The sequence below is a fragment of the Sodiomyces alkalinus genome, assembly GCF_003711515.1.
Source record: "Sodiomyces alkalinus F11 unplaced genomic scaffold SODALscaffold_9, whole genome shotgun sequence".
Taxonomy (NCBI): Eukaryota; Fungi; Ascomycota; class Sordariomycetes; order Glomerellales; family Plectosphaerellaceae; genus Sodiomyces; species Sodiomyces alkalinus.
In genome coordinates this window covers 262,736-285,962 of record NW_021167087.1, presented here as the reverse complement: position 1 = coordinate 285,962, position 23,227 = coordinate 262,736, and the positions used below count along the sequence as shown (strand labels likewise).

Here is a 23,227-nt window from a genome sequence, read left to right as displayed (position 1 = left end):
TAACCCTATAACGTTCACTAGGTGTTTACTTATTATTTACTTCTCCGTTAGTGAATATTCGTGAAGTAGGTTGCCCACCCAGGTAGCCCCCATAGCGCCCTGGCCTATACTTGTCAGTGGTGCTAATATATCCTTCCCAGCGGGGTCACGTGCCGGAGCACGTAATTCCTCTTCCTAAGTCATCTTCTGGTTACGTCCTGGTACGCTAACCGTCCTAGTACGTTATATACCAGTGCATCCTTCGTGTTAGTGCATATAAGGCCCGTTGGCCGTAACAGTGCCTTACTAAGACCGCGAACGTGGTAGCGGCCGTGGCTTCCGCGCGCTCGATTATATACTAGCCGTAGATATCTAGTAGCTTATAGATAGGCCGGTTATCGGCGGAGCTAACGATAGTATTATTTACGGTATTTTAGCAGTAGCTTTATAGGCGTAGCTAGTATTCCGAGACGATATTAGTAATAAATTCCTTATAGTATACGATATCACGAAGGCGTAATAGCCTCTTTATACCCGATAAGGATTACACACGCAGCTTAACGTCTCCGTATCCGAGGATAAAAGCCTTATAAGTACCCATCTAAAAGGTTCAAGATAAAGTATCTATAGGTAGTCTAATAGCCGTAAAATAGCCTCGATTATTAAAGATATAGATTAACGATCCTGAATCTAGGATCGTGTAGTATAATAATGCTCTGGCTTAGTTAACAGAAAAGGTTACCCCTTATTCTTATTATAATCTTAATAGTATCGTCGTATGATAACGCGCCACCCCCTAGGTTAGGTAGGCTCCTAGTCCTGTCGCGGTAACGGATAGGTCTTTATAAACTATTATAGTAGTAGGCGTAGTATTATAGAGTTAATCTTCCTAGACTTCCTCTATCTTATTAGCGGTAATAGCCCCTAAGGCTTCCCGCCTTTTCTGTATCGCGGTGTCTACGCGGCTTTTAAAATTATAGTTACGTATCTTCTTTTTTATAACCTTCGTAATATCTTCGCGGCCACGCTAGGTATAAGGGCATATATCCGGCCTTACGTATTAATAGGCGGCGGTAGTATAGGGGTTCTTATATATCTTATAAGGCCTCCTTATTACGGGAGGGATAGCCTTTACGGACGTGTTACTACGAGGGCGCTTTTTATTATTATCGTTATTAGTAGTATCCTTAGTATCGGGGAGGTTCCTAAGGGTATTAAAGGTGCCTCTCCTAACTCTAGGCTTTATAGCGGTGGATTATAGGCTCTTTATATTACTAAGAACCGCCCGTAAAGTCTTTACGAAGTCGTTAATCGTTAGCTTATTTTCCGTAATCTTATTATAGTTATTTACTAGGTAGTTATTACTCTATTCTTAGGCGATAAGTCTAATAGCTTTTAACGCGTCTTCCGCCTAATAGGCCGCGCTTAATAGCTCTAAAGCGCTTATATATTTATAGTATATTATCGCTATTTTCTAGCTTACTACCTAGGCGTCTATATCCATAGGTATAGCCTTTATAGGCGTGGTATATTATCGGTATGGGACTAGGGCTTCCTTACGGAGGTCTACAGGTATTAGTCCTGCGTGCGCGTGTAGGAGGGTAATCTAAGCTTATAGGTTATTTATGTTATTATCCTATAACTATACGAGGAGGTTATATAATATAGTATAAACGGTCCTTTCGATATATAAGCGTACCTTATTAAACTCCTTCTACTACGCGTCGTAGTCTACCTTTTCCTCGCGGTATACGCGGCGATCTTATAGGTAGCGCGTACGCCCCTTTTCCGAGAGGTCGTTAATAGACGTAGGCGTCCTTATCGGTGGTTCTTTCGTTACGGCCGTCACCTTCCGGTAAGCGGCCGTCTTCCTCTTACCAGCGGCCGTGGCCGCCGTGGCACCGGCTATAATAGCTATAGCTATAGCGTCCGTGGCGTCTATAGCCTTATCGCCCTTTAGCGTAATAGTAGAAAACGGAGTAGCCGTGGCCTTCTCCGTATCGGGTTCCACGGCGAGGGCTTTATATTTACGGATATTAGGTAGCGTAGGCTTAAGAAGCAGGTAGGTATCGGCCTCCTTATCGCTTAGCTTTAGATTAAGATAATTTTCCTAGTAGGAGGCAGATTTACCGTGCACGGCGTGCTCCTATATTACCTAATCCCTTTAGTTAATAAGGGTAGTGGCGGCTGCCTTCTATTCGGCGTTACATATATTAGAAGATATCTTTACTAGTTTATCGTTTATCGGTTAGTTAATTAATAGGTAGGTTAATTAATCTCTTAATTACTCTAATTAGGTCAATAATAGTTATTTAAGAGTAATTATATAGACGTGATTACTTTTATAGTAGAATAGGGGTAGCCTTATTAATATTTATCGTTTAGACGTTATAAACCGGGCTTATAACTATCGTATATTAAATAGCACTTAGATAATTACCTTAGTAAAGCAGAAATCTCGTGTATATATAATATATTAAGTTATATCCGTGTAAATCTCTTATACCTTAATTTAGGTAGTGAAGACTCTGTTATAGGTACTATATTATTTGGATCCTATCCGGTCTTTTCCGGTATCCGCCCCTATTATATCCTGATACCCGAGGTCCGAAGCCCTTAGTCAGGGAGTGGATCCCCCCTGGATCCCCTATAGACCACGTCGTGGTCCTGCCCATACGATATTAGTCTTGCCGAGTGCTCGGCGATCCGAGCGTATTTCCGATCCTACACAGTGCTAATCTATAGTACCACTTGGTTCCTTACACGCTATATATTAAAGGAATTTAAGAATAGCTTTACTCCGAGTAGTACTTATATAAAGGAAGAGATAAAATAAGTATATAAAAAGTATTTATAAAACGCTTATTAAGCTAATACTAAAGTAGCTATATAGTATATAGAGTAGAATACCCTTATTAGACACGTATATTAGTAAAAGGTAGCTAAGATTAAAGGACCTACTACTATTTGGAACTTCCTTATAGTAGTTAGATAGAAGTTTACGCTTATTTAGGTGCCCTATTATCCTCGCTTAGAAGGTAGTAGATATATTTAGAATATATATACCCGCCCTCTATTTCTTTTTCTTTTATACTTAATATAATTATACATTTCCTGAATCAACCCTCTATATAAGCATACTCCCGTTAATTCAACAAAAAGGCATGCCGGCTGGAAATATCACCGGACACTTTTTACACCATGCAAACGTGCCAGACCTTAACAAGTCTCAACACACCAACTACATGATAGAAGCAGACGGTGAAAGAAGGGTTCGTAATTGCTAGCAAATCCCGATCTAAAGTCAACGAAGAGCCCTTAATTATATGATACATATCCGGGGTTTAACCTCCAGCATAACTCCGTCCAAGACAAAATCCCTCAATACTCCTTTTCCACATCAAGCGTGACCTCTCCGGAACCCGATCCACGAAATCCTCAACCTCAAGGCCAACGAACTCAAGACGACGCTGATGCTGCTCAGCGCCATGGCCAGCGCCGCCCACACCGGGTCCAATCTGATGTGCTTCCCGGACGACGTTGTTAGCGGGTAAAGGCAGCCGGCGGCCACGGGCAGCGCCAGCATGTTATAGACGACGGCCCAACCAAAGTTGAGCCGGATGCGGCGGAACACGGCGCGGCTGAGCTCAAGCAGCGTCACCACGGCGCCGAGATCGCTCGACACGAGGACAAAATCCGCGCTCGAGATGGCCACGTCGCTCCCGCTCCCGATGGCCACGCCCACATCGGCCCGCGTCAGCGCCGGCGCGTCGTTGATCCCGTCCCCGACCATGGCCACCATCGCACGTCGTGCAGCCGTGTCGTCATCACCACCACCTCCTCCCTCGGCCACCCTGCCTGCCCCGCGGCCCGCGGCGGCCTTGAGCGTCGACTGCAGGTAGGTGATCTTCTCGGCTTTTTGGTAGGGGAGCACCTCGGCTAGCACGTTGGACGGTCCGATGCCCACCTGCGAGGCTACCGCCCGCGCTGTCACCGCGTTGTCGCCCGAGAGCATCCAGACGCGCGTACCTCGGTTCTGTAACGTGCGCACGATGGCTTGGGCTTCCGGGCGGATGGGGTCGGAGATGGAAAGCGCCGCTGCTAGCTGCCACTGTCGGTGATACCCGTCGGTTTCGGATCCCTTCGCTTCTGCTGTCGCGTTATGAATTGTCGTGTTGCGAATTGCCGCGAGGGCTACCGACTTGGCTTCCAGCTTCCACCCCTCCAGCTGGGCCGCGATGTGCTGGGGAATAGGCACCGAGTAGTCACGCATGAGCGACTCATTGCCCACAATTAAGTCCAAGGTGCATTCTGGTGCATTCCTCTTCCACGTGGCTTTCATGCCCTTGCCTGGCAGTTCCTCCACGTCGACGACTTGGACTAGGACCTGTTTCCCCGCCCCCGAGATTTCGGAGGTGCAGTAAGAGACGATGGCCTTTGCGATGGGGTGACTGCTGTTCCCTTCTATTTCCTTGAGGATCGCAAGCAGCGTGCTCCTCCGGCCCTGTGTAACCAGTGCTTCTTCCAATGCTTCGGGACATATGATGGCATCGGTGATCTTCGGCTCACCGCCCACGGTCAGAGTGCCTGTCTTGTCGAACACGACGACCTCAATCTTGCTAGCCTTTTCGAACGCTTCACCGCCTCCCTTGGCCAAGATGCCATACTTGGCGGCGAGACCACCTCCAACGAAGATGGCCGTCGGCGCGGCCAAGCCCAGACCACAGGGACAGGCGACGACAAAAACGGCAATGGCGAACTGGAGGGCGAAGGCGACCCGGCCGCTCTCGGTGTCGATGTAGTGGTCCGGGAGCACACCGGTGTGAGCCAGGACTGTCCAGATCACCCAAGTCAGAATCGCGAAGAGCGTGATAATGGGCACGAAGTATGCCGTCAGCATGTCCGCCACGCGCTCGATGGGAGCACGCTTGGTCTGGCCTTCGCGCACGACTTGTACGATTTGGTCGAGCATAGATCGCCCCGCCGCGCCAGTTACGCGCATAAGGACTGCGGGCCCCTTGTTGACTGTCCCGGCGAACAGGTCGTCGCCGGGACGTTTCTTGACGGGGCGGGACTCGCCCGTCAAGCTCGATTCGTCGAAACTGGTCTCGCCTTGGAGGACGACACCGTCGGCGACGGGGGACGCGCCGTGAGGGATCCGGATCGTATCGCCAAACTCCACCAAATCGACACCGACGACCGAGTCCGACACCCGACCGCGATCGTCCCTCTCGACGAGGATGGCCGTACTCGGCCGCAGCTTGCCAAGCATCTCCACCGCGTCGCTGGTTTTCGCTTTGCTGTATGCCTCGATGAGACGGCCCAGCAACAGAAACAGCGTCAGGAACACGACCGAGTCGAAGTAGAAGTGTTCATCCTCGGCCTTTTCCGGCTTCTGGACGGCTGCCGCGATCATTTGGCTGACGGATGATATGTAGGCGATGGTGGTCCCGAGCGATATAAGCAAGTTCATGCTCCCGAAATTGTAGAACCGACGTAAAATGGGCGTCCTGCTTCCAGGTCTCCATAGGTTCACCAATTCCTTTATTGCACAGATGTGAAAGACATCGGCGGCGAAGAGGTAGACAGGTGTCGCGAGGATGAAGAGAGCAATCTGGATTCGGCTGATGCCAGACATCCAGGGACTCATCAGGTAGTGTTTGCCGGGGTTGCTGTCCGGAAGGAGGCTCATGTAAACGATGCCGATGATGAAGGTCGGCACGGCGACGATGAGGCTCAGTATTACCCTCAGCAGCAGCTGGTGTTGGTAACGCGCTGACACGGCTTTGGATCGCTCCTCCAGGGTCGGCGGATGGTATATCGAGGCGTGAAAGGCCGGATCGGTGGCCTCGATGGCGGAAAGGATTCGGCGAATGGTGAAGGTGGGCGTATCGGGGACGTACTTGATCTTGAGCTTGGGGTTCTCGATGGTGGGCTCCGATAGGATTTCGAGGTTAGGCTTGAAGGCTGTCAAGGAGTGCACGAGACGGCCGGGGCAGTGTTTGCAGAACAACCCATCGACGGAGATCTGGACGACCCTTTCCCTTTGCTGGGCGGTCTCGAAATGGGATTCCAGTTGCTCCACGGAGGCTATGGTGGCATCGTAGCCGATGTCCTCAATGGCCTTGGCAATGTCTTTTTCCTTCCCTTTGATGGCGAAGTCGACGACGACGCTGTTGGCGATCAGATTCACGGTAACATTCGATATCCAGTCTCTCTTGTTCAACTCGGCGTTGATGGTATTGGCACAGGAGGCACATGTCATGCCACCGACGGCAAGGACGCATCGCCATTGCGTGGCCCCCTTCTCCTCTTTGCGAGATTTGGTCTCCTCGCCCAGCTCGACGCAACCTTCGAACACAGCTTCATAGCCCAAGTCCTCAACCGCTCGGACAAGGGAGTCGGCTTCCATTTCGTCTGTAATGTCCACGGTGGCTCTGTTGTTCACCAAGTTGACGGTAACGTGGGCGACGCCTGGTCTCCGGCCGAGTTCCTCTTCGATGGTGCGGGAACAGGACGTGCAAGTCATACCCCTGATGGATAGTGTTGCTCTCCAAGCGCGCGGGGAACGTGGTCCAGAGGGCGGAGAGCTGGGGCCGGTGTCCGTTACTACGCTCTTGAGGGGAGCAAGTCCGTCAACGTCGAGCACACTAGGCTCGGTGGAACAGGAGATGGCGATATCCCCCACATTGGAAACATGGGGTGATTTTCGGGGTGATTTCCCAGAATGCGGCGAGGTCTGGCTTGAAAGTCGGCACTGCTCATAGTTGGCAAGGTGTGCTTCTCGTCGGTTGCGAGACTCGGCGGCAGCTGAAGAGAAGGCGAGGCCTGAGAGATCGAGCAGCCGGTCGAGAGGTCCATCATCGCTGCTGTATAGGACGTCAGAATGAGGCCCCATTCGACGAGCGGCCTGGCCTCGGGCCGAACCCGCCGTTGTCAAATCTGTCAAGTTAGCCAAACTCTTGCTGCCTGCGGCGATGGCGGTCGTGGATATGGTGGATATTTCGAAGCCGGTATCCCCGAGGCACCGAGCCATGCGGGAGATGGCGTCGGCAGCACCGGAACCGACGTACTTATGCTGCACTGCGACAACGGATGTGACGATATTGGGCGATACCCAGAGGATATCGTGACCACAGGCATCGTGGAGAGCTTCCTTTATGGCGGAAACGCATGATGGGCAGTGCAAGTTGGCGATGAGGAAAGACGTTGTGACGATGGCAGATGAAGGAAGTCGCCGTTTCGACGGTGTGGTGCCGGATCGACCAGGATTGTCCATTTTTGCGCGGTGATCTCTTGACGTCTCTCGAAATGGAGTTGAATGAAGTCTCTAGAAGTCAGGATTTTACTCTGTTGGAGGGGATTTGCGGATGAAGGAGAGGCACGAGCTGAAGAAAGAAGGTTGACGATTAATATAATAATGGTGACACAACTTGGTTAGTGAGAAGGCTCGACCTGTGAATCTGTGGGGTGTAGCACGATAGTGGAAGCTGGAGGTTGGACAGTAAAAGTCAGGAGCAGGTTCAACTGATGATTCTCTTTTTGTGACTTCAAGTTAGAGCTGAGAATCGTTGAGCATCAGTACCTAGGTCGTTCTCTTATATAGCCACCCATCTGTATTGCGGTACTTGTGCCGCCATGTCGGCGATTTATCTTCCCTATTCCTTCTGATTCTTCGTGTACTGCCATTTTCCGGCAGAAATGGCTCGACAATCAAGAATGCATCAACGGCACAAAAGGCGCAAAAAGCTAAGATGAGATCTACGGAGTAGGTCCCGAGTTTATATGGATCCAGGGGATCTTGGACGCCGTTCGCAACGGTTTGGTTCCTGAAATTGCCACTTACTTGGCTGAGTCATGTGAACGTTGCATTGGCCATTCCATTTGAAACGATATTATGACTAATATGATGTCATGACAATGAGTTCATAAAGAAATTCGCGTCACATAGTTACGAAGCAGAAAGTCGTCGGAATATTGTCTTTGTGGCTAAGGAGGTGTTGAGGCTGAGTTATAGGTACGTACCTACAGTCGCGCGCACTCTGAAATTAGGTAATTCTGGTAATCAATACTCTAAACCGTGATCTGGAGTGAAAAGTCCCGTTCCCGGTGCTCCCCCACAAAAACAAAAAAGAGAGACCGGCAAATGGTCCATGCTCCTAAGACCATGTAGACACTAACCCTTTATAAGACTAGCGCGGATTGCGTGATCTTGGGCCATTTTGACGTCCACGCCTCTGGAGCTTCTCACGACCATCGCCTTCACCATTCTGCCCAATTTTTTACCCACCAGACAGAAGAAAGATGCAACCACCATGACAATGGACGGGACCAGAATGGAGCCTTTACCCCTGTGTCGGCAAGATGGCCGAACTATGAAATTGCCCAGGATAATTTTCTGGGCATACGATTGGTAACAGCAACGGGAGGAAGTGGATTTCTTTACCACTCCGTACAGTAGACCCGGAAAAAGAACCCTTCGCCCTCTTCCCCCCAACCCTCGCCGCAGTGTCCTTCTTCTTCTAATCACCCGGCGCGTCTCTCCTCCGGTCCTCGGTGCAATCTCTTTTTCCTCCCGTTCTGAGATTGATATCTTCCTCTCCTCTTCACTTTTCCTCCTCCGCCTCCTCCGCCCCCTCTCCCTCCTCATCCTCTCTTCCTTCAACCCTCATCTTCGATAGGTGGTGGCTAGAGTTGGCCTCCATCTTACCTCGATTTCCGAGGCCGTCACTCTCTCATACCAACCTGGGTTTTGTCTAGGCACATGTATGCAAGTGACCTGGCAATTCATCCTTGAATCCCTTCTCCTCCAGCTACCCAGGTTCGACTTCGACAAGGAATACGCTCCGTACCTTGCTCTCTGCCTCCTCGTCGCATTGCTTGGTTTACTGTTTACTTCAAGGCTGCCTCGCTTCTCCTCCAATCCTACACTTGGGAACCACCTCACCTCCATCATGCAGTTCAAGCCGCAAGAGAGCGCCGGTGCTGGTGCCGCCGTCCTCGATTCTAAGCCTCAGCCTGCTTCGGACAACAACAACAACAAGTCCTCTTCTGCCCTGCCCTTCGGTCAACACGTTGCTCTGTCCTCCATCTCTGGTCCGACTTATGTGACGGCCCAGCTGCTCGTCCAACAGGTCGCCTATCTCCTCTCCGACAAGATCTTCAGCTACTCGGCTCCCACATTCGATCTTGATGTCGCCGCTCGTGCCTGGGCCGAGGCCAAAGAGCGCAACATCCGCGGTCAGCATACCGATGTCATACAGCTGCAGACCAGGACCGGTGCCGGCGCCCTCGCCCTCGGTTACATCTTCAGCCCGGACTTTGACATGTCCAAGCGCCACGTCCCCCAGTCTCTGCTCGCGCCCAGCCTGAGCTTGAAGAATCTTCGTGGTGCCCTCGACCAGCTGAGCCTCCTCTACGGAGTCGCTTCCCCCTTCGTCGCCCACGTCGCCGCCCTCGACTACGATGCCCAGAACGGCCTGCTCTCCGAGTACGATACCGCCCTGCGCACTGCCGAGGAGCTCGGCCTGGGTCTCGTCTCCAGCTCCACCGCCGCCGAGGCCCAGCACATGGCCCTCTTCGCCACCCTCATGGCTGCCGTCCTCCCCACCCTGCACGTCTACGACGGCGTGCGCCTCGCCCGCGAGACCTCGCGCATCGTCGACGCCCTGAGTAAGAGCGGCATCGCCGACCTCTACAACACCCTCACCCAGGGTTCGCCCGCCGCCGAGGAGAGGCAGGCCATCTCCTCCAAAGTCGTGAACTTGCTGAACCTCGTCAGCAAGGAGCTGGGATCCGACGAGGACGCCGAGTCGAACCACACCGCCCTGCTCGCCACCCTCATGACTGCCCTGACTCCTACTCTCGGCGTCGAGGAAGGCGTTAGGCTGGCGAGGGAAACCATGAAGGCCTCCAGCGCCCTCAACAAGAAGGGTGTCACCGAGACCTACAAGAAGATCTCGAAAGAGGTCACCTACCTCAACAAGAGGCTCGACGATGCGGGCAAGGTCATGGAACTGCTCAAGCTTTTCAACTCGGAGCTTGGCACCGCCTACGACCTCTTCGAGTACCACGGTCACAGGGACGCCGAGACTGTCCTGGTCGCCTTCGGCAGCGTCGAGGCCCAGATCGCCAAGCAGGTCGTGGCTCGTCTCGCCGCTGACGGCGCCAAGGTCGGCGCCATCAACGTCCGTGTGTACCGCCCCTTCGTCGAAGAGGCCTTCCTCGACGCCATCCCCGCCGCCGCCCGCCGCATTGCCGTTCTGGGCCAGGTCAGGGATGAGGCTGCCATTGAGGATGTATCTCTTCAATCCGCTCTCTATGCCGATGTTCTGGCCGCAGTCTCCTTCTCCGGCAAGTGGGCCCAGTCGCCCGTCGTCGCCGACGTCAAGTATGCTGCCTCAGTAGCCCTGACTCCCCAGGCCGTCGCCGACATCTTCACCAAGCTTGAAGACAAGGATGCCGCGATCAAGCCTTTCCCCCTCCTGGTCGAGGCCCAGCAGTACACCTTCTGGGACGTTGACAGCTCCGTCTTAGCCCAATCCCCTGCCGTCGTTGGGAAGCTTCTTGCCTGCGAGTCCGCCAAGAGCGTCTACGTCGACGAAACCTTCGACAACCTGATCCAGGGCGGTGCCTTGCGGACAGACATTCGCAGCTCCCGGAAGGCCATTGATGCGCCCTACGCTGTTGAGGAAGGCGACGTCGTTGCTGTCGGCGACGAGAAGCTTCTCAAGGAGGTTGACATCATTCGGAGCGTCAAGCAGGGCGGCAAGGTTCTCCTGAAGCTTCCGAACTTCAAGGAGGAAGATCTCGAGAAGCGCATTCCCGCCTTTGTCTGCAAGAGCATCGTGGACAAGGGCGTGGAGCTTTTCGTATTCGACACTTCCCAATCGGCTGCATTCGAGGAGGACCCTGCCGCTACCAAGGCGCTCTTCGAATTTGCCTTCCTCAAACTCGCTCGCCCGGACATCTCGGTGCAAGACGTTGCCCAGGCCACCTTGAAGGACGGCGCTACGCCCTCGCTCCAGGAGACTCTGGACGCTCTTGAGGTCGCGGTCCGCAAGCTCGACATCCCTGCCGCCGCCACCGAGCTTCCTGTTGACTTTGTCTGGCCCGCGCTCCCGGTCAACCTCACCGCCAACAGCTTCGTTCCCTTCGACCAGTCCGAGTCGGAGGCGGAGGTAGGCGGCAAGCTGCTCGACTGGCAAGCCGCCGCCAAGGGCCTCGCTTTCAAGGAGGCCTACGGCACCCAGTCCAACCTGCGTCCCGAGCTGTCGGTCAAGACGCACACCGTCACCGTCAAGGAGAACCGCCGACTCACCCCCGGGACGTACGACCGCAACATCTTCCACATCGAGTTCGACCTCGGCGACTCGGGCGTCACCTACAAGATCGGCGAGGCCCTCGGCATCCACGCCGAGAACGACGACGAGCAGGTCCAGGCCTTCATCGCCTGGTACGGTCTCAACCCGGACGAGGTCGTCCAGGTGCCTTCGCGCGAGGACCCGACCGTGCTCGACACCCGCACCGTCTACCAGGGGCTCAAGCAGAACATCGACGTCCTGGGCAAGCCTCCCAAGCGCTTCTACGAGGCGCTCGCCGAGTTCGCCACCAACGAGGCCGAGAAGAAGAAGCTCGCCGCCCTCGGCGGCCCGGACGGCGCCGCCGAGTTCAAGAAGCGCAGCGAAGGGGACACCGTCACCTACGTCGACATCCTGCAGGAGTTCCCGTCGGCCCGCCCCAGCTTCCACGACCTGGTCCGCATCGTCGCCCCGCTCAAGCGCAGAGAGTACTCCATAGCCTCCGCCCAGGCCGTCACCCCCAACGCCGTCGCCCTCATGATCGTCGTCGTCGACTGGGTCGACACCCGCGGTCGCACCCGCTGGGGCCACGCCTCGCGCTACCTCTCCCGCCTCCCCGTCGGCGCCAAGGTCACCGTCTCGGTCAAGCCGTCGGTCATGAAGCTGCCCGCCTCCCCCAAGGCGCCCCTCATCATGGCCGGCCTCGGCACCGGCCTGGCGCCGTTCCGCGCCTTCGTCCAGTACCGCGCCCTGCAGAAGGCCCGCGGCGAGGACATCGGCCCCATCCTCCTCTACCTCGGCTCCCGCCACCAGCGCGAGGAGTACCTCTACGGCGAGGAGTGGGAGGCCTACCTCGACGCCGGCGTCATCACCCTCCTCGGCGCCGCCTTCTCCCGCGACCAGCCCCAGAAGATCTACATCCAGGACCGCATGCGCCAGACCATGAAGGACATCGTCCAGGCGTACGTCCGCGACAGCGGAAGCTTCTACCTCTGCGGTCCTACCTGGCCCGTGCCCGACGTCACCGATGTGCTCAAGGAGGCCATCGAGTACGAGGCCCGTCTCACGGGCAAGAAGGTCAATGCGCGCAATGAGATTGAGAAGCTCAAGGAGGAAGGTCGCTACGTGCTCGAAGTCTATTAAGTTCCAAAAAGTCTTTTCTTTTTCTTTTTCTTTTTTGTCGCAGGGTGGTTTTATCACCGAGAAAGAGAGGGATGAGAGAAGAGAAAAAAGGAACAAATGGTAAAAACTCTATAGACATTTTTGGGCGTCAGACACTACATAATACCATCTTGCTTCGTTCAGGCACTATTTTCTGCGTTGTACCTTGACATTTAAGTTACCTACCTTATTACTCTGATCATATAATCTATTTTTTTGAACATTCCCATCAGTGGTTCAAATTTCGTGCGTTGTATTGGGACGTGTATGTGCGACGAGGGTAAAGCGAGAAAATACATGAAATGACGGCTATGCAAGAAAACACCTAAGCTAGCCTATATCACCAATCTCGCGTGGCAGACGGCCGGAACTATCCAAGATACTCATGTCATGTACGTGCACAATATCGACATGCTTCTCTCATATCCCTTGCTAGCCTTTAATGATGTGTCATGGCATTCTCAAAAAGAGCCCTCAGCTGCTCCCTTTCCCGTTGCACATCGTCCTCTAGGGCGGGGGCCAGCATCAGGACTCGACGCTGGGGAAGCGTGCCCTCGACAAGAGCATCAACGTCGGCACTGGTGAAGCCAAGCGCCTTGATGCCGTTGGGCTGGTCGCCAAGGTCGGCGAGGAACTTGGCGATGGCATCGGCGAGGACGGCGCCAACGTCTTCCTTGCGGACACGGCTGACGTCGACGCCGAAGACCTCGGCAGCGGCGAGATGGCGCTCGGGGTTCGAGGCGGCGGTGAAGCGGAAGACGGCGGGTGCGGTGACGGCAACGCTGACGCCGTGGGGGATGAGGGGGTGGGGAACGTCGTAGCCTGGATGGCGATATTGGGTCGGGTTCTGGCCGGAGATGGGGTAGGACATGCCGTGGCAGAGGTGGACGCCGGCGTTGCCGAAACCCACGCCAGCGAGGGTGGCGGCCAGGAGCATCTCGGACTGGGCCTCGTGGTCGTCGGGGTTGCGGATGGCGCGGGGAAGGTACTTGATGGTGCTGCGGAGGGCATGGAAGGAGAAGACGTCGCTGATGGGGTTCGCGCCCTGGTAAGCGGGGCGGTTGATGGGGTTATTGGGTCGAGGGACGCGCTGGTTGTAGGGAATAGCGGTCCACGACTCGAGGGCGTGGCAGAGAACGTCGAGGCCAGAGGCGGCCTTGACGGCGGCGGGCATGGTGGCGGTGTTGAGGGGATCACAGATGCCCAGCGTGGGCTTAAGGTTGCGGTGGGCGACGCCAGTCTTGGCGCGGCGTTCGACGAGATCGAAGATGGCAGTTCCAGTGGTCTCGGAGCCGGTGCCGGCAGTGGTAGGGACGGCAATCAGGGGCTTGAGAGGCTTGTCGACGGGGAGGCCGCGGCCAATGGGGGCATTGACGAAGTCGAGGAAGTCGGCATCCGGATAGCAGGAGTACAGGTTCATAAGCTTGGCGGTGTCTATGACGGAGCCGCCGCCGACAGCGAGGAAGACGTCAGGGGCATAAGGGCGAGCCCAGTCGATGGCATGGCGAACGGACGAGTCCTTGGGCTCAACACGCGTAGAGTTGTAGACACGGTAGGAGATTCCCTCGCGGTCGAGGGACTGGCGGACCTGATCCATGGCAACCAGGCGGTCGACAGTAGGGTCGGTGACGACGGCGACGCGGTTTGCACCCATGTTCTTCAGGTCTAGCCCGACTTCCTGGGTTGAACCGGGCCCGAAGCGAATAGAAGAGGCGGCCATTTCGAAGGCGTACTCCTTCAGAGGCTCCGCCGGGGTAGCATAACGGCGAGCGGAGGAGGCACCGGAGGTACGGAGAGGCCGAGGGGTGAAAGTCGGGGCAGGGGGGATATGGTGATGGTGGTGATTCGGATTGGAGTGACAGGGACAGGAGGGGGGATGAGTATACTGAATAGTCCTGAGAAGGCTCACTGCCCTGGTAGCGGCCTAGAGCAGACGGTGTGACGTGTTAGTGGGACAGGACCGCCTCGCAAAAACAGAGCAGACAATAAGGACTCACGTTTGGGATAACTCGGACCGAGGGTGTCATCGTTGCAACTACGTAGGAAGAGAGGAAGAGAGGAAGAGAGGAAGAGAGGAAGAGAGGAAGAGAGGAAGTATGAGAGATGTAACGTCAAGCCAAAGGATAGAGCTCAATGCCTAGATCATGCAAGATCGGGCTATCGACTCTATGAATTTGATGAACGGGCAGTCGAAATGACGAAAGTAACAGAACGAGAAGAATGAGGACGAAAAGGACGGCGAGGACATCAACAGGAAGCGGTGTCGAGGTGCGGCAACAGGGAGCTCGGATGGATCACTAATCACCTTCGGGATGATGGTGGAAGCACAAAACCAAAGCTAGGGCTAGTGTAAGAAGTGAGATGGTAGGAGATAGAAGAAGACGAGGAATTGTTAAGATACCAATAATGATAAAAAGAATATGAAGGGATGTCGAGTGTGGTTGTATGTTGAAAAAAGAAAAGAAGAAAAGGCAGAGACGATGAAAGCTATGAGTTGAGTAACGATCTCGGCCCTCGGTCAAGACGAAGTAAAGTGAGGAGGTACCGAGGACGTGGAGAAGTGAGGAGTAATAGTGGAGGAATACTCCGTAAGGAGTATGTATAAGGTAGACACAGCAGTACCTACCTCTGCACCAGATATTAGGTAGGGGAAGGTCCAAGTCGGGGAGGTGGACGGCAGAGTAAGGTACCTTCCGTGTACATCCATTCTCGTCTTCTCCAATTATAATCGCCGCGTTCCAAGTGCTCATCAATCAGTCTGGTCAAGTGCAGGTGCCCCCAAGGGACAAGTACCGAATGGCCGGCTATCCCAACACGGCAATAGCGAGTTGATCGTTGCGCGGGGAAAGAGAAGTGGAAACGGTGGGGAGAACGATCAATACGTTGTATGGACAGCTGGGTTGAACCTTCCCCCGCATCCCCAGGATTATGTACATCACCTTAAGCTTTTATGGTACATTACGTAAGGAACATGGAGTGGCTGCCGTACGGAGTTAGCTATTGTTGCGAAGAAATTACAGGGGAAGGGAAGCACAAACAGAAATACTGCAAGAAGGATAGAGGGAATGGCCGGTGGGGGGCAAGGGAGGTATTGAGGGACTCAATACCTAGGGAGACCTCACGTTTCAATATCGAGACCTCACTCGTGACATGTTAGTGGGGCCAAGACGCCACCGCCAAGATATATATATACCGCACCTATTTTATATGTACACATTATGTATAAAATCGTAGGTTATATCGTAACTAACTTAAATCTTAATATTTAATCTTAATACTTAAATCTTAACACTTAGCTCGGACCTATAGGGTTAATAATCGGGTATTTTTTATAGGATATTATATAAGATATTATATATAATATCGTGGCTTATTATTATAGTATTTTAGGCGGTTAGATTTAGAGATACGGTATAGTAAGTAATATATTCAGGTTTACGATATTGTCTGCGATTTTCTATATAAAGTATATATCTATATAAAATAGGTACGGTATATATACGTCTTGGCGGCGGGTTCATGGCCCCACTAAAATATCACGTGTGAGGTCTGGATATTAAAACGTGAGGTCTGGATATTAAAACGTGAGGTCTCCCTATTGAGTCCCGGTATTAATTAGTAATTAATTGGGGAGACCGAGTAATGATTATCTCAGCCACTGACATTACGCACGGAGCACACTGAACCATCCAGTCAATCACGTGGCCTTCACCCCCCCTAGCTTCCCTCCGGCGCTCAGTTTTACCCAATTCGTGTCCCTACCTACTCGGCCCACCTTAAACGCCAACGCGCTCAGCTCGCAAAACCGCTTTTCAGCGACGCGTCTCGTTGACCGGTGTAAGTGAAGCAAAGATTGAGAGGGCTGAAGAGTTGAGGAGCCCGATTACGGATCTTTGGGATCTTATGATGCCCTTCGTATGCGGGCTCTACAATGACTGCCCCCTGCCCAGATCCTTACCCGCCCCTCAAGAGCCATGACCGTCATGACCTCCTCGATTCCGTCAAGCGGCATTATGGTCGCTTCGGCTACAATGTCACCATCCTGAAGACTCGTCAACGACCTAATGGCGAATACTACCGTGTCGACTTGGCCTGCGACCGTGGGGGCCGCTATAAGCCCGCCAGTCGCGGGATCCGCGTCGCCCGCACCACCAAGACGGGCTGCGCCTGGTCGGGTTCACTCCTACTGACCGGCACCGAGTGGCTTCACATCCCCGGCCATGATACTCATAACCATCCCCCTCCCATCCCGGTCGAGGATCCCACCAAGAAGAAAGTCGACGCCGTGAAAAAGAAAGTCGAAGAGCGCACCCGCGTCCGCGACCTACTTCCCACCCTCTACCTCGGCTCCTGGGCCCCGGGTCCCAAAAACTCCCTGACCGACGTACCCGGCGTTCTCGTCGCCGCCGAGTCGGTTCAGCCTAACCGCTCCGTCAACACAGGCGTCACCGTCATCCTGCCCCGGGAAACCTGGTTTACCGAGGCCTGTTATGCCGGATTCCACCGCTTCAACGGTGCCGGCGAGCTGACCGGTTCCCAGTGGCTCGACGAAACGGGCCTTCTCAACTCTCCCATCGTCCTCACCAACTCCCTCGCCGTCGGTGACGCCCACCGCGGCATCTACGAGTATGCCATCCGCAACTACTGCGTCGAGAGCGGAGAGCTCGACGTCTTCATGGTCCCCGTTGTTGCCGAGATTTTTGACGGCTACCTCAGCGACATCACCAAGATGTCTGTCCAGGCCCAGGATGTCACCCGCAGTATCGACCTTGCCACCGATGAACCCGTCAAGGAAGGCAACACGGGTGGCGGCACCGGCGCCATCTGCCACCACTGGAAAGGAGGTACCGGTTCTGCCTCGCGTGTTATACCGGCCCCGCAGCGAACCAGGCGAGAAGACGACGGCGAAGAAGAAGACGAGGAAGAAAATGAGGAACGGTCCTACACCGTCGGCGTTCTGGTCCAGGCAAACTACGGCAAGGGTTCTCACCTTCGCATCGCCGGCGTCCCCATAGGTCGCATCTTCGACCAGCAGCACCAACAGCGGGAGCACTGGCTGCGAGAGCAGCAACGGATGCAGCAGCAGCAAGAGGAACAACTACGGAAGCAGCAGGAAGCGGAACAGCAGCGACAACAGCAGTTGCAACGAGAACAGGAAGGAAGGGAACGACGGCAAGCGGTACCAATAAACAGCGACGAGAGCGTAGAGGACGAAGAGGAGGAAGAAGAGGAGGAAGAAGAGGAGGAGCGGGAAGAAGAAGATGATGATCAACATACATCCTCTCAAAACCAACAGCAACAATCGGGACGGCGAGGACAACATCAACAGCAACAGCAACCACAGCCGCAGCCTCAGCAAGCGAGACGGCAACTTCCACAGCATGGACAGCAATCGGCTGCTCAACAGGCCTTGCAGTTGTCGCAGCAGCAGCAGCAGAACCAGCGCCAGCACCAGAACCCGTACCAAAACCAGAGCCCGTACCAGCAACAGAGCATGTACCAACAACAGAGCCCATACGAACAGCAATACCCGCAGCATCAACAGCAACAGCAGCAACAGACATTTCAGCCGCAGCCGCAGCCGCAGCCGCCGTACCCTCAACCACCACCAATGGCACCGCAACAACCCATTGGCGGAGGCAGCGCTGGATCCCAAACACAAGCGGCTCCAGCCGGAGCCGCTCCGGCTCGGGGGGGCCACACCTATCACCACAATTTCCGACTCGTACCCGTGACGTTCGGCGATGCAAATGCGCAGGTAGAGGCTTATGCCAAGGCGCAAGAGCGAGCACACAATAAGTCTAAGGCAGCCAGGGCTCAGGCCGAAGCGCAGGCTTTGGCGCAGGCGCAAGCCGAAGCCGAGGCCAAGCTAGAGGCCCGGCTGTACGACCACCTCCGCTGGCAAGCCGAGATGGGGACGCGAAAGGAATACAGGGACGGCAGCGTCATCGTCGTCATCGCCACCGACGCGCCACTCTCGCCGGCCCAGTGCCAGCGCCTGGCCAAGCGCGCATCCGTCGGGATTGCCCGGACCGGCGGATACGGCCACGACCCGGCGGGGGACATCTTCCTGGCCTTCTCTACGGGCAACAGCGTGCCGGTACAGAAGTTGACCTCAAGCGGGGCTCCCGCCGTCGACCCGTACAAGCCTCGGGCGCGCGAGATCCAGGTGGTGGAGGATGGCACCATGAACGGTTTATTCGAGGCCGCGGCCGACGCCACGGAGGAGGCCGTCTACAACGCGCTCTGCATGGCCGAGCCGATTGAGGGGTTCAGAGGGAGGAGAGTGGAAGCGATGCCTTTGAAGCGGTTAAAGGACATGATGCAGAGGTACTTGTAAAAGGCCGATGAGGCTTGGAGACTGGAGACCTGGAGACAGGCTTGCTGATGTTGACTTGTTGAATTTTTGCTTTTGAGTTTTTCTTTTTGGGTGCGTTGATGTGACTAAGTGGGCAAATGTTCATATAGTGAGGCTCCAAACGTTTCCCAATCTTTAACGCCGGGTGGGGGGGGGCGCGTTTCTCTCTCCTTCCAAGGTATCTATGGCATTTATTTGTACGGAGTAAGGTTCAAAGTGGACGTCTTGGGGACAAGAACGTGTCAGGCTCCTCTCTATGGTTCAGGATTCACGATCCTCTACCCTATCTATGTCCTACCCTATCCTATCCTATCCTATCCTGTCCTACTCCGTCTCCATCTCCCGATCACCACGGGCCATGCGTGCCAGAGCCTCCATCGTCCCATCCCAAATCACGCCAGGCGCCCTGGCCTTGATTTCCGCCGTCACGAGCGCATGCTCCGTCGCCACCCTTTCATGCGCCCTGCCCAACCTCGCTAGCTTGTCCTGTAGCGCATCCACCACCACCGGCGCCGTACCCTGTCGCGCCCCGTTCCCCACTGCTCCTTGGAACTCCTGCTTCTGATGATTGGGCTGCTGCTGCGGTTGTCGCTGGCCTTTAACCCTCTCGGCGGTACCACCCCCTGGCCGTCTCAAGACAGCCTGGACGCAGTCCTGCAGGCAGCACACAGCGTCTTGAAGCTGCTGTTCCAAGTCCCGGAGGCGCTCTTTGGCGTGGACGAGCTGGTGGGTTCCGCATTCCGCGTAGGGGGCAACCCCGTCTTCTTCGCTCTCGTTTCCCTTTTCCATTTCTTGACCTCGCTCCTCGCGGCGGCCCCTGTCTCTGTCTCCGTCGGCGGCTATGTATGTCACGGGAGCTAGCAGTGTGGATGCTCTGCTACTTGAGGTACTGGACGTGCTGGTGGTGCTGACGACGGTAGACGTCGACGGACGACGAGACGAACAGGTGGATGGGGAGAAGGGAACGCGGAGGGGGCTAAAGGGTGGCAAGGGGAGGTCAAAGTCGACGATGTGGAAGCTTTTACGGCGGGTATGCATTCTCGCCTCTTCCTCCTTGCGGATGGCCTGGAGGGCGGCGAGGAGATCTTTTTCGCTCAGGTCGTTCAGGTGTAGGCGTGAGGACGGCGGGGGCGGAGTGGGATACTGTGTGGTAAGGGAGAGGGACGTCGGTTGGGCGATTCGGTAGGGCTGACCAGTTCGGCGGCGGAAGCGTGGAAGGTTGTGATTCTGGAAGGCGTGAGAGGGAGAGAAGCCATCATGGGAACTCTCTTGCGATGTAAGCGAGGGCGGCAGGCTTTGTTTGTAGGCTTCGCTAGGGTGTTAGTTTTGCTGCACTTTGGTGCCTTTTGTTTCTCCTCTCTTCTTGGGATTGCTAGCTAACCTTGCACAGCTTGAGAGATGGATTTGATGCCCTTTTGTAAGACCAACACATCTGAAGCTCTTCTATCTGTGGAATCGTGACCATGTCCCGGGTTGGCGTTGCAAAGCCCGAAGTCGTTCTCATCTTCTTCGATGACTGGCTCGAGCATCGTGTACCGTTTCTCTTATAGAATCGCTTGACTCACTGTGCTTTGTAGGTGGGATTCCGTCGAAGACATTGAGGAGACAGAGACCTACTCAGGACTTAAATAAAAGAAAGGCGAGCTCAACATCCTGTCGGCATTACGACTACGGAGCGAGACCATTATGTATACACGGGTCTCGCTGCTCTTCCCATGCAAAGGACGAACCGGCAACCTACATATCTAGGCGTCATGCAGCTCGTGCTTACTTGTCCGTTTACTTGATGGGGGCCATCGGCAGTCCAAATGCCAACCTTCTCGTGAGCATTCCAGGAGGAGGATATTGGCCTAGGCTTTTACACGGGGAAGGCAGTCAAATGACGATATCAACGTGTATAATGTCTCGTTTTTGGTTATTGGTAGACCGACAAAGGAGAATTTCCATGACCCATATGTTCTGAGACGTGGAGATGTGATAGAAGATAGACGACTGGTGAGGCACCTATAAGACCTGGCTGAGGGAGTCTCCGGCGTTTGCAGGAGACGTTCATGTTTCCATGGCTCTGCGGGACCCTGCTTGGGGGCTATGGGCGGCAACTGCGACTTGCCTGGGCCATTGAGATGGATGATGATGGATGATGGATGACGGATGATAGAGGACGAGCAATCATCCTTCATCCTCGGCCTCTTGTTGGGGCCGACCATGCTACATTTGTGGCATATCCGTTCTCGTTCTTCCGTAGCTGGTCAACGAGGAATTAACAGATTACTTAGAAGGGGAGTTGGCTGGGAAAATTGAAAATAGTAAACGTCGTGCTTGTACAATCATGTGAAGATCCAAAAGTGACCGCTACACCAAAAGAGAATTCCGTTGTAGTATAGGTACTTTTGGTAGTTATATAGTGGTCTGCACCTAATCGCGACACACCCCCTAGCCTGTAAGGACTTACCGTAGTGCTTATGGGCTGTATCGCGCGGATATCGAGAAGACAGCGTATAAGTACTATCTCTGCTTAGTAATATAGCTGCTCGATTAGGCTTAGGCTCTGCGTATAACTACTGCCTTAAAACAGGTGGTATAGATGCGTTTCGAATGGGTGACTTTTGAGTGGAAGTTATAGGATAAATCCTCCCGGGCTTATAACTGTGACACTTAAAAACGTACCGCTACACTAAAAGGGAATTTTCTTTTAGTATAGCTATCGCACGTTGAATAGCACTTATATAATTAACTTAGTAGAGTAGAAATCTCGTGTGTGTGTATTATATTAAGTTATATCTATAAGAGTCTCTTATACCCTTAATTTAGGTGGTGAAGACTCTGTTATAGGTATTATATTATTTAGATCCTATCCGGTCTTTTCCGGTACCCGCCCCTATTATATCCTAATACCCGAGGTCCCCGATATCCGAAGCCCTTAGTTATAGTGTAGATCCCCCCTAGATCCCTTATAGACTATATCGTAGTCCGTATACCTATACGATACACCCCTTAGTTAAGGTGGGTCTTCCTAGGTTAACTAACTGATTAGAGGCTTCGGTTTAAACTAAACGCTCTTAACTTTTCTATCGTAAAGTTAATAGTTAAGGGAAAACGCCCTCGTAAAAGGGATCTAAATCCGCCCTATTTAACCGTTTAACTCAATTCTATCTTAATTGGTTCCTCGATCCTGATTAGCCGGATCTGATTAATTAGATCTATATCTATCGGATCTGCTACGCCCTCGGGGGCCTTTATTACGGCCGCTTTAGCGCGTTTAATATTTTCGTGTAGTCGTTTAGACTACTCGATACGATCCTTTTAATTAATTAAATTAAAGCTATTACTATAGTCTTTTAATCCCCGCCTCCGGTAATGCCTTTATTGAACTATCCGCGATTATATCCTTCGTGTTAATATATATAACCTTAAAGAGTCCTTACTATACTAACTAGCGCGCCTACTAGTTATAAATATCGACGTGCTATAGCCTTATTCGCAGGCGTTATACCTTCTTATCAACGAGGTTAATAGTCTACTAATTATTATAGTATAGCTATAGTTATTATTAATCTAACTAAAGCTTTAGATCCCTTAATATCCGACTAATGAATAACGTCTCCTTAGCGGCCTCTATAAGAGCGAGTAGTTCCGACTCTGTTAACGATATCGTAACTATCGGTTACTTACCCGCCTTCTAGTTAATAGTACCGCCGAAGAGCTTTATCGCGTATTCTTAGGAGCTCTTACGATCTGGATTATCCCCGAAGGACGCGTCGTTTACGGTTAGGAAGAGTGTATCCCCACCGAATTCTAGGTAATAGTGCCTCATGTAATATAAGAATAGTAGCACTTATTAGGCCCTTTTAAGGTGGTTAAAGGAGGGGTTAACGTTATATTAGGAAAGCTTCGAATAAGCGAACACGATATCGGGTCTTATTATAATAGCGGTATATAGGATTAAACCTATTATACCCTAATATTAGCGGACCTCGGGAATCGACGCGTATATACTATCACGTGGTATTAGCGACTTTATAGGTTTATTGTTTTTATTTATTTATTTATTACGCGCATATAGCCCTAAAGCTACAGCGCGGCGCCTATCGCCCTAAGGGCTAAAGGCTATCAGAAGCTAGGTACAGTAAAATAAAGCGTTCTAATAAACAAAGGAAATCCTCCGTTATAATCTGCCTAATAAACCTAATAGGTAAAAAACCAAAGCAAAATAACTAGACCGCAGGAATCGTGGTTTACGCCCTGTACTACTCTGCCGAGGCTATTTTAGTAGCTAAAAGATAAGCCTATAAGGCCTGTATTCCTCTTTTAGTACTAAATAATAGCGGCAGAGATAGCGGTAGGCCTGCTAGGGCTTCCCGTAGGGCTTTTCGTTCATTTTTATAAAAAGGGCAGGAAAGAATAAGGTGTACTGTATCCTGTATAGGGG

General features: G+C 53.2%; 8 protein-coding genes across 8 annotated transcripts; 3 read left to right on the top strand and 5 right to left on the bottom strand.

Moving 5' to 3' along the window:
• Nucleotides 1–3,251: 3,251 nt before the first annotated feature.
• SODALDRAFT_335282 (heavy metal translocatin) lies at nucleotides 3,252–6,863 on the bottom strand. The gene has a single exon (XM_028612417.1). The coding sequence runs from the start codon at nucleotides 6,389–6,391 to the stop codon at nucleotides 3,380–3,382; it is 3,012 nt and encodes a 1,003-aa protein (XP_028464020.1). The 5' UTR covers nucleotides 6,392–6,863; the 3' UTR covers nucleotides 3,252–3,379.
• SODALDRAFT_345659 (hypothetical protein) lies at nucleotides 6,668–7,590 on the bottom strand (the record flags this gene model as incomplete). Its single annotated transcript, XM_028613212.1, has 2 exons — nucleotides 7,565–7,590; nucleotides 6,668–7,469 (listed from the first exon to the last, which is right to left on the bottom strand). A coding segment is annotated over exon 2 (591 nt), but the record flags the coding sequence as incomplete, so codon positions are not given.
• A 665-nt stretch (nucleotides 7,591–8,255) lies between these two features.
• SODALDRAFT_335281 (FAD binding domain-containing protein) lies at nucleotides 8,256–12,805 on the top strand. The gene has a single exon (XM_028612416.1). It carries the CDS (start codon nucleotides 8,748–8,750, stop codon nucleotides 12,420–12,422), a length of 3,675 nt encoding a protein of 1,224 aa, XP_028464017.1. The 5' UTR covers nucleotides 8,256–8,747; the 3' UTR covers nucleotides 12,423–12,805.
• SODALDRAFT_361979 (hypothetical protein) lies at nucleotides 8,295–8,660 on the top strand (the record flags this gene model as incomplete). Its single annotated transcript, XM_028614419.1, has 2 exons — nucleotides 8,295–8,392; nucleotides 8,489–8,660. The coding sequence occupies 2 exons, from the start codon at nucleotides 8,295–8,297 to the stop codon at nucleotides 8,658–8,660; spliced, it is 270 nt and encodes an 89-aa protein (XP_028464018.1).
• A 74-nt stretch (nucleotides 12,806–12,879) lies between the features above and the next one.
• On the bottom strand, nucleotides 12,880–14,467 carry SODALDRAFT_341170 (ethanolamine utilization protein eutG; the record flags this gene model as incomplete). Its single annotated transcript, XM_028613019.1, has 2 exons — nucleotides 12,880–14,364; nucleotides 14,438–14,467. The coding sequence occupies 2 exons, from the start codon at nucleotides 14,465–14,467 to the stop codon at nucleotides 12,880–12,882; spliced, it is 1,515 nt and encodes a 504-aa protein (XP_028464016.1).
• On the bottom strand, nucleotides 14,418–15,236 carry SODALDRAFT_214540 (hypothetical protein). The gene has a single exon (XM_028607297.1). The coding sequence runs from the start codon at nucleotides 15,188–15,190 to the stop codon at nucleotides 14,738–14,740; it is 453 nt and encodes a 150-aa protein (XP_028464015.1). The 5' UTR covers nucleotides 15,191–15,236; the 3' UTR covers nucleotides 14,418–14,737.
• Nucleotides 15,237–16,215: 979 nt separating this feature from the next.
• Nucleotides 16,216–19,122, top strand: SODALDRAFT_335279 (DmpA/ArgJ-like protein). The gene has a single exon (XM_028612415.1). The coding sequence runs from the start codon at nucleotides 16,372–16,374 to the stop codon at nucleotides 18,778–18,780; it is 2,409 nt and encodes an 802-aa protein (XP_028464014.1). The 5' UTR covers nucleotides 16,216–16,371; the 3' UTR covers nucleotides 18,781–19,122.
• On the bottom strand, nucleotides 19,097–20,420 carry SODALDRAFT_335277 (hypothetical protein). The gene is made up of 2 exons (XM_028612414.1): nucleotides 20,180–20,420; nucleotides 19,097–20,105 (listed from the first exon to the last, which is right to left on the bottom strand). Exons 1-2 carry the CDS (start codon nucleotides 20,325–20,327, stop codon nucleotides 19,123–19,125), a joined length of 1,131 nt encoding a protein of 376 aa, XP_028464013.1. The 5' UTR covers nucleotides 20,328–20,420; the 3' UTR covers nucleotides 19,097–19,122.
• Between the last annotated feature and the right edge of the window lie 2,807 nt (nucleotides 20,421–23,227).